This window comes from Otolemur garnettii, unplaced genomic scaffold (genome assembly GCF_000181295.1).
Source record: "Otolemur garnettii isolate 467f Iridium unplaced genomic scaffold, OtoGar3 scaffold00032, whole genome shotgun sequence".
Taxonomy (NCBI): Eukaryota; Metazoa; Chordata; class Mammalia; order Primates; family Galagidae; genus Otolemur; species Otolemur garnettii.
In genome coordinates, this window is record NW_003852427.1 from 15,379,692 (window position 1) to 15,389,731 (window position 10,040).

Below are 10,040 nucleotides of genomic sequence, written 5' to 3' on the forward strand. Positions count from 1 at the left end.
GGTAATCCTACAAACTTCTTGCTATAGAACTCCTGAAATCTAGCTGCTATATAACCAAAAGCTACTTGAATGTAAAATGTAACTTCTATGAGATTAAGAAATTTTAATAGTCTGAAGCAAAGAATAATCTGAAATATCTACTAAGCTTAGACCGACACTTTCTTTAGATTCTTAGAGGGAGTGAGTCATCAACTTCCTTAGCAGCTGGTAGTGAGGCTTGGGGTTTAGAAGGTGGACTATTAGAGATCCCCCCACCCCCCCAGTAAAGAGGGAACCCTTAAAGGTTGAGTATAAAGTGTGAACTAGAGAAAAATTCCCTCCCTGGCAAACAGAATAAGAGAAAGCTTGACTGTTTTAACCAATATTACAGGTGGATAAGAATCATTTCTTGAAAATTCATCAACAAGAATTTTCCATATAATTTAGTGGTTTGCATTTAAAATACATACATGACTTAGGAAATACCAAAGTGAAGGGGTAACATAAACAATGGTCTGCGGTGAATGACATCACTAGAACACCAGCAGGAACAGAAGAACACTTCCCTGAAGACAGCTCACCCTCAGACAAGTCCTCCTTCAAGACTCTCAGGCTTCTGAGCCATAATCCCGAATTTCATGACACATGAAGTAACATTCCACCATTCACTTCTATTTCGGTTTCCCTGTGTTTCGGTGGTAGTATACAAAAAAAAATCACACAAAGATGACCAAGATGGAGCCAGCCTTAAATACGGTCTTCATGGACAGCTAGCTTGCTGGTGACCTTGTGCAAGATACCTAAATCTCCATTTTCTCAGATGCAAAATGGGAATTATTAAGTAATTTATCAACTAGAGTTATGAGAATTAAATAAGTGGAAAGTCCTTAGAACCAGAACCGTGCCTGGCTTATAGGATATCTTAAAAGTAGTTGGCCAGTTTTTATCACCATCTTCATCATTATCATGATTGTTATCATAGCTAATTAGTTACCTTATCACACCTGCCTCACAAGTAGGCTCATTTTATGCTATATGAGCCCAGGTGCACATCCATCTGGCCTAGAATTAAATCTTGAGGCAAAACTAGTAACCGTGCATCTCAAAACTACATGATTTCACATCACAGGCTCCTGTGCTGAGAAGCAGCAGAATTAAGAACTTCAAAAAAATGGAACGGGCCCACATGTGCTGGCTAATTACAGAATACGTTTTTAGATCTTGCTGTTTACTTTTCTGTTTAGGTATTATATGTAAAGGCACCACCATAACCTTAGCCCTAGGGCCTTCCCCGACCTTGCACACACACCAGTAAACATGGCACCAACGCAGTCCAGGCACCCAGAAACAGGGTGAGGACAATTGGCCTCAGCAGATCTATGGCTGCCCCCTTGAGACTGGGCAGCTCTACAAGCTCTTGCATCAACTACATTGTACCTGTTCTATTGCTTCTTCCAGGGAGATTCCCTGTTTCCTACCTTTCCTACAACCCTTGATCTTCTTTCATTACAACCCAACAGGGGAAGGACTGCCTGATTACCATCCACTCTCGAAGGTTGTTCTTCCGCTAAAAAATGAAACTGGCATTTACTTCACGATGTAGTTGTGATAAGCCAGTGGTATCTATTTTAAACACAAAATTTTATTTGTTTTATGCAATAATAAAAGCTCTGTGCTGCAAAGGTTAAAGCAAGGATAAAGGATATGTAATTTACTTGCTTTATCCTTGCTGAGGGACAGAGCACAACATGTTCAATGCCGTCTCTTTGAACACCTAGCACGGTGTCATACACATATTAGAATTTTCATTTGTTTAACAAACATCCAGTGGCACTGAGACGTACTAGACATTGTTCTGGACTTGTGGTTTTCTGTAATAAACAATCAATCCCTGCTTTGCTTGATGAAATCTCCTAAATTGACCTTCTCAATTGCACTTACCATGCATTCAGCCTGCAGATGTAGCTGTAAAATGTACCTTATTTATCTCCAGCAGTGCCAGGAAGTTTCCCTGGGGATATGACACAACCAGCCTGCCTTAGATGTCTGATTAAATGGGACAAAAACATATGATACGGCACCTGAGATGCTCCTGATGGTGTGGCCTCTATGGGATGTGCTGACCTCCATTGAGCATGTGTTCACTGTAGTCCTCAAAGATGTGTGCTTTCTTTCTTTCTTTCTTTCTTTCTTTCTTTCTTTCTTTCTTTCTTTCTTTCTTTCTTTCTTTCTTTCTTCTTTTTTGCACTTTGTTTGTCCCCTACCTAGGAGCCCTTGAGAACAATACTTGCATATTTTTCATTTCCTAGTTCCCTCTGCATTCAGAGATAGCTTAGTGCCTGAATTAAGTAGATGCTCAATAAAGTGAGTATTGATGGAAGGAAATACTGGAAAGGATGGTAAAGACCTTTACTGATTACTGTAATGAACACTTGGAAAGTACGTCCACTGACTGTATTTTTATTTACTTAGCAGATAGTGAGTGGATGCCGAGTGTTATCACTAACCACGCTAAGTGTTCCCACATGGCATGTTACGCTGCCTGGATTGCAATGGATCTTTCTGCCTTTCTCTTCTGAGATTTATAACTTAAGAGGACTCAAGGAAAAGGGAAATGCTTTCTATAAAGTTATGGGAAAAGATCTATCTTAAGCATTAGCTATCATTAGCCAAACAGCTGAATTTGATACTCGTTTATTAAATCCAGAACCTTGGATTTCCTAACTTTGGATCTTTCAATATAAATTAAATCAAACCTTGAACATTGGGGGGAAAAAGAGTGAAAAGTGTCCCGAAGCTGCAATGGGGCAATAGTGGGGCACACCCTGGAGTCACCACACTAAGTCTACCCTTGAACTTATCTATTTGATTGGAAAACTCGGAATGGATGTGGAAACCTCAACTTCCTTTCCTGTATAATTTCTAGAAATCTGGTCCCTCAGAAAAATCATTTTAAAATGCACCCTTCACAGAGAGTTACAAATTCTAGTAGCTTTCCTACATGATACTCAGGCACTAAAATTATATTTGAAATGTAAATCCATATTACAAAAATTGGATTACATTTTACCATAATGACATTTAACCTCAAAAGTTTATAGCAGGGCAGTGCCTGTGGCTCAAAAAAGTAGGGCGCTGGCCCCATATGCCGGGGGTGGTGGGTTCAAACCCAGCCCTGGCCAAAAACTGCAAAAAAAAAAAAAAAAAGTTTATAGCAGCACACTTCACAATTGCAAAGATATGGAAACAACCCAGGTGCCCTTTGGTATATGAATGGATTAATAAATGGTGGTATATGTATACCATAGAATACTATTCAGCCATAAAAAGATGAAGATTTTGTATCTTTTGTAATAACTTGGATGGATTTGGAGAATGTATTCCCCAGCAAAGTATCACTAGAATAGAAAAACCAACATCTCATGTACTCAGGACTAAACTGGAACTAGTAGATTAACAATGACATGCTCACATTAGAACAAAACCCAGTTACATTCAAGAAGGGGCAGGAAGAAAGGGGTTGGATAAATTCCAACCCAATAGATATGCATACTTTGTATATGAAAGACACTACTATATCACAATTTATTGATCAATGGAATATTATGCAGCCATCAAGAAAGATGGAGACTTTACCTCCTTCATGTTTACATGGATGGAGCTGGAAAATGTTCTTCTTAGCAAAGTATCCCAAGAATGGAAGAAAAAGTATCCAATGTACACAACCCTATTATGAAACTAATTTATAGCTTTCATATGAAAGCTATAACCTAATTATAGCCTAAGAATATGGGGGGGGAGGAGTGGGGTGGGTGGGTGGAGGGACGGTGATTGGAGGGATCACCTCTATGGTTTATCTTACAAGGGTACAAGTGAATCTTTCTAAAAGTGGAATATAAATGTCTTGACATAACAACTAAGAAAATGACATGAAGGCTATGTTAAACAGTTTGATGAAAATATCTCAAACTGTGTATCAAAATACCATACTGTACCCCATGATTGCATTGTTGTACACAGCTATGATTTAATAAAAAAAAAGACACTAGTATAAATTGGATTTTAACTTTGCAGAAGCAAACTATATAATCTAATTGTATGCACCCCCATGTTAATCTGAAATAAAAAATATTTATAAATAACTTGTTTATATAAGAAACCTAGTTACGACTAAGCAACTACACTAAATCACCTTAAAAGTATTAAATTTATATACTAGAGCCAGGGCCCTGAATAAACCTGATAATTAATGAAAAATTACTTCAAAAAAATCCCTCTGAAAAAAGTGCTCAATGACTCAATCACAAGTCAAAAAATAAAACAGTATTTTGCCATTAACCATATCCTATTTATTTAAAAGCCACAAGAAATACGAGAAATCAGGAAATCACAAGTTTTACAAAATAGCTCCTGTTTGTTTTTAAATCAATTTTACACAATGAGATACCACTAAGAAATACAGAAATTATAACATAAATTGTACTACAGAATATCGTACATGGTATTACATTTTAGAGGAAGTGAAATTGTAACTGTAAGAGACAGGCAGAGACATGTTAATACCACAAAACTTTACATAGAAATTTTAAATGTCACATCTTATTCCAGTATTTGTGCAGCAGGTCTTAAACTACAGGGTTATAGGCAAGTAAAAATCGAAAGTTTGTATAGATACATTTTCTGAATATTATGTGTCTGATTTCCCCATATTGAATGTCACACATCATCGTAGGAAATGCATATGTCTGTCTACCATCTCAGTTGTGTTTTCAAATATAAGGCAATTAAAATTTTATAAAGCAGCTTTTACATTTTTCAAAAACAGCTAGCAGCAGCATGTAAAAATGCACATCACAAGAAACTGAGTAGAATACCTTTCCGTGAAAAGAGGAATATAATTTAAAAACAGAGCACCTTTATTTCATTTCAAAAAGAACGGTGGGCTGAGGCCCTCATCTCAAAATAACCCCATCTGAGACCACTCAGTCTTTCTTTATGTAATAAAGAGCAGATAAAGAGCGCATCCCATTCAGACGACGGCCTGGCGTTTTTATCAACCTGACCAATTTTACACAACGAAGTGCCACTAAAAACTATTGAAATTATAATGTGAACTGTCCAAAGTGTTATTTTTTACTGAAAAGTATATTGCAACTGTAAGCAACATTTTACACACATATGACAAAAATGCACAGTCCACAGTCTGCGTCCAAGCAGGAAGCTAAAATGCAATAGAGGCACGTTAATCAGAGCTTATTCACTTGCCCATTATGTATTTAATTAACGAGTACATGCAAGACCAATTGATACTTTATTGTTGGGCTTTTATGATGTTTGCTGATAAGCTTCAGATGTCAGAGAATAGCTTATTTTCTGTGTTTTATTACTTTGTGTAGATACATATTGATCTGCCACAGAAGTAACAAGCAGCAAGGCAGCATCATCAGCGTCGGAATCTGAGGCTTTTGCTTTTATCAAGTGCTGCACAAAATGTCACATGTCAAAATTTAGAAACATGACTCCGATTCTTGCCATGAGAACAGTATGGTGGTCGTGAGAGATCCTCCTGAAAGAAAAAACCTTTCCGTCTTCTGTCTCATAGCCCATGGGCTACACGAGTACAAAGGCAACTTTAGAGCGTCAGCTACACACATTTCATATGCACATGAGACATCTGTGACCAAGAGAGGTTGTATGTTAAGTGATAAATGTATTACATATAAATGTATTCAATGCAAGCTTCTTTTTTTCTTTTTTGAGACAGCATCTCACTATGTCACCCTGGGTAGAGTGTCATGGTGTCATAGCTCACAGCAACCTCAAACTCTTAGGCTTAAGCAATTCTCTTGCCTCAGTTTCCCAAGTAGCTGGGACTATAGGTGCCCATCACAACGCCGGGCTATTTTGTTGTTGCAGATGTCATTGTTGTTTAGCAGGCCTAGGCTGGGTTCAACCCTGTCAGCTCTGGGGTCTGTGACCGGTGCCCTAACCACTGAGCTACAGGGGACTGAGCCTAAATGCAAGTTTCTTATAAGGAGACTGATGTCTCTCATTTGCTCTTGACTGGCTATGGCTATGGCCAGCACCTATCCTGGTAGACTGATCCTACCTCCCAGTACAGGCAGCTCCTAGGTGTCCACTCCAGATCATGAGGGAAAATCTAAGAGTTAAGATTTAAAAAATATATTGTTTTATTTTGTAATAAAATTCAATTTCCCAGTGAAACTTTTACAAATTTCACAGAATGAGTTTCTGATGCAGGTGCACAAACCAACTTTCCTGATACAATGGAGCATAATATTTCTGTCTGCTTTTCTTTTTCTTTTGAAGGATAAAGAAACAGTTCTTTTCCTATGGAATCAAGCTTGTCCTCAGTAACAGGACATGATGATGGAAGGGGAATTAGGAGAGCGTCCAAGACAGAAATCACGTTATTCCATCCCAACAAAGATTGCCCTAAAAGGCCACGTCTCACGACCTATTAATGTGAGAGCTCAGGGAGTCAATTTCCCATATTTCATGTTTATAGTGTTTGAAGTATTTGTCATGTTTTGAGTCATAGGCTTTCAGGATGAAACACAAGTTTAGATTGTACTCATTTTTACAGTCAGACTCTTAGCCTACCTCTCAGAGCTAACACTCAATAACAATAATCTGCCAAGCAGAAAATAATACTTGCAAATAACTGAGGATCGACTATAAGCCTAACTCAACTTTCATCATTTTTTTATTAACCATATTGATCGGTGAGTTGCTGCATGCCTCTATCTTGATGAGCGCTGTGGTGGAGATCTTTCAAAATACATGAAGTCCTGAAATGGGAAAAATAAGTTTACATTGATAGGGAGATAGACATAAATAATTGGGTGAAATCCATAAAATACCAGATATTACGTTTTATAGTTTATTAGAGAGACCTCCTATTGCAGTCAACAATAACCAAAGCTCATGAAATCTTTCTGCAGGCAGTTTAATGTAAAGAACAGTTTAATGTAAAAGAGTAGCAATCACCAACTTGAAACTGTTGGCTTCTACTCTGCGGTGCAATTTACTAAATTTCATCATTGACAGGTGGAAAAACTCCGACAATGTCAGGATAGTAATACACCAAAGGGAATACCGACAGAGGGGCAGTTGGGAAGAGGGGAAAAGATATCAGCTTTAGTTCCATTTCCTTAGGAAATCACAGGACAGGCATTTTTTAAATAGTGAGAATAACAAATAGAGGCCGTGATGCAATTACACCCACCTAATATCTTCTAAGTACTTTACTGGCCATTTTACTCACATGATATTTAATATTTATAACACTGTAAAATAAAAGTATTTTCCTCTTCATTTTACAGGTGAGGAAACTGGGGCTCGGAAGGGTTAAACATTGTGCAAAGCATGTAACTACTAAGTGGCAGATAGAAGTTGGCCTAGTTTCCAAGATTATTCCCTTTCTACTACACGGCACTGCCTCTCATCAGAAAGAATCATTGTTTTAGGATAACAAAAAAAAAAAAAAAAGACTTACAATGAGGAAGCAAGCTCCAAAGATCATGGCCTTCATCTTCACATCCAAGTCCATTGGGAAGCGAATGTCAAAGTGGTCGGCATCCGCCATGGCCGACAACAAACCGTTCCACTTGCGAATGATGCTGCCGATGGTGGAGACACCGTCCAGGGACTTGATCTAGAATGACAAGTATGTGACTTGACGTGACTGAGAGGCATTAGATTCCATGGTTTAGACGTCTACTTAGGCACCATCACACTGAGACAGCATGAAAACAGTGCAGGAAAAGACATGGTAATTACATAACTTCAGAGAAGGGAATCACAGGCAAGAAAGGTTGAGATCCTTACCCACCGGTTAATAATTAAGCTGGGGAACAACTTATAATTCTCAGGCTACTGCTCTCTTTTCATCTTCACATGACGGGGACCTTGTCAGAGGGTATGATTTGAATTGATTACTGCATTCCTCTCTATGTAGCCAAGGGTGAGAATGGGGAATGAGGAACGGGTTGCTTTCAGTGTAAGGAAACCCAGGAGAAAGCCGGAGAGGCACGGCACTGGGCACATCACAGCACTCAAGCACTTGTAGTCAGATCCACCTTGTCTCCTTAATGTACCAAAGGGCTTCAGTTTCTAAAAGGTGAATGCTGACACTTACAACATCCAAATGCTAACATGTCGGGTGACATTGGGAATGATCACACACAGCTTGCCCTGGCAATTTGGCTCATCTCTATCAGTCTTTGAATTAATAGGCAATACTTAATAATATTGTGATGTAAATGAGAACTAAGAAAAATTTATTAGGTATCATAGGAAACAGTGAAATAAGCAATTTTAGTAGATGGTGAGTCTTAGGAGGCATTCAGAAAAGTTCTCTTTAGGAAGCCCAGTAAACACTTCTAGGCATTTCCTTTGTCAGATGCAGAGTGTTGAACAGTCATGTTGTAGCCACTGAGATTAAGGCAAAACTATCCCGTATTAGTGCTCCGTGTTATCAACTCTGTCTTATACCTTGAGGATGCTGACAGAGCCTTCTATCATACACATAAACACTTTGCATAACCTTAAGAGTGCTTTCTATGTTCTGTGCTGTACTGGGCATTTGCATTACCTAGAATCTATATTCTCAACAAAATCGTTCATTACATATAGTCAAAAACTCAATGAGTGAATTACGTTAAGCTGTTTACTCTCAGAAGGTTTAATGTTGTAAATGGCTTCTTTTCATTTTTATCAAGCACTGAAATCATAAAAAGAGGACTCACATTTTGGAAACCCCCAAATAATCCACTAAAAATAATTTTAAAACCCTTTTATGCCAATGGTTTAAGTAATGCTTTCCTCATACTATTTTATTAATTTACATGAAAAAAAGTCTAAAGCTAGATCATTCCAAGGTCTGTTAGTGTGTAGGAACCATTATAGTTATATATGTTCACCTCAAAAACAGAGTCGGAACCACAGCCGTAGGTCGAGCACGGCCCACGCACTCGCATCACGTTCTCCTTCTTCTCATTTTGGATGCTGTAAACCGCCCTGCACAAATTCCAATGTTCTGCAACAAAGCCCAGGGTGACACCAGGGGGACACTGCACCTCCAGCTGCAAACAAGGAGTGACAAAGGTTAGATGCTCGTGTGAATGTACACATATGCCCCAAGACACACCACGTAGATGTACTTGTGTTCAGCCAAGGACTAGGAAATTATTGCTAAGAGAGAACGTTTCTGATTTTAGGACTATGTTTCAATGAGCAGACTCAGGAATAAGGTCATATCTCCTTTGAGATAAGGAGTCAGCTTAATTACAGCTTGTTAAAAAACAGGCAGTTGTTCCAGCTCTGTATCCCTACGGTACAGCTTCTCCTGGGCTCTTCCGTGTCAAGCCCCAGCACTTGGCCACAAGGCAAACCTGCAGGAACAGGCTGATGCTTACACAGGCTGCTGTGCGATACTGCCCTTAGTTCCTGATGCAGGCGTCTCCTGTCTTCTGACACAGTACACAGAACAGTAACAAGCTAACTTGGTAGATTCTAAGGAGGGTAAATATGTCATCTTAGGCACATCAATTATAATAGAATACAAAAGAGAAAAGCAGGATTCTGAAGACCGTATATTATGAAAAGAACAGTGTGTGTGCATGGGTAGATACAACTAGTTTTTAAAAGAGCTTCAAATTTTTGTTCACTACCCGATTTTAGCTAACTATCTTTATAATATTCCTTTGTAAAGAATTAAGAGCTTCCTATTTAGGAGTAACTAATGAGGCATAAACATTAAATTCTTTTATAAAAGCCCAAAGTGAAATTTCCATTGACTATTTCTCTCGTGTCTCATATACTTTACCATATTTGGGGAAAGGATTATGCAAGACACGGGGCAGGATTACACAGCTTCATTAACTGTCAAATCAAGATATTATCGTCCATCTCTAAAATTCTCAACTATATACAAACATAAAATTTGATAGCTTCCTATAACTGATAGCTCATAAAATTTTCAGCCTAAGAGATAAAAATCAAAATCGTATAAAAAGAAATTACTAAAAAAAAAAAAA

The 10,040-nt window shown here is 38.3% G+C and overlaps 1 protein-coding gene across 1 annotated transcript in view; it reads right to left on the reverse strand.

The window, feature by feature from the left end:
* Positions 1–5,894: 5,894 nt before the first annotated feature.
* Positions 5,895–10,040, reverse strand: part of LOC100954698 (phospholipid scramblase 4-like) — a 17,785-nt gene continuing 13,639 nt past the window's right edge. The window contains exons 6-8 of the mRNA XM_023512998.1: positions 8,925–9,086; positions 7,499–7,657; positions 5,895–6,791 (exon numbers count right to left, since the gene is read on the reverse strand). Coding sequence (XP_023368766.1) covers positions 6,744–6,791; positions 7,499–7,657; positions 8,925–9,086 — 369 coding nt within the window. The 3' untranslated portion in view covers positions 5,895–6,743. The remainder of the gene's footprint in view (positions 6,792–7,498; positions 7,658–8,924; positions 9,087–10,040) is intronic.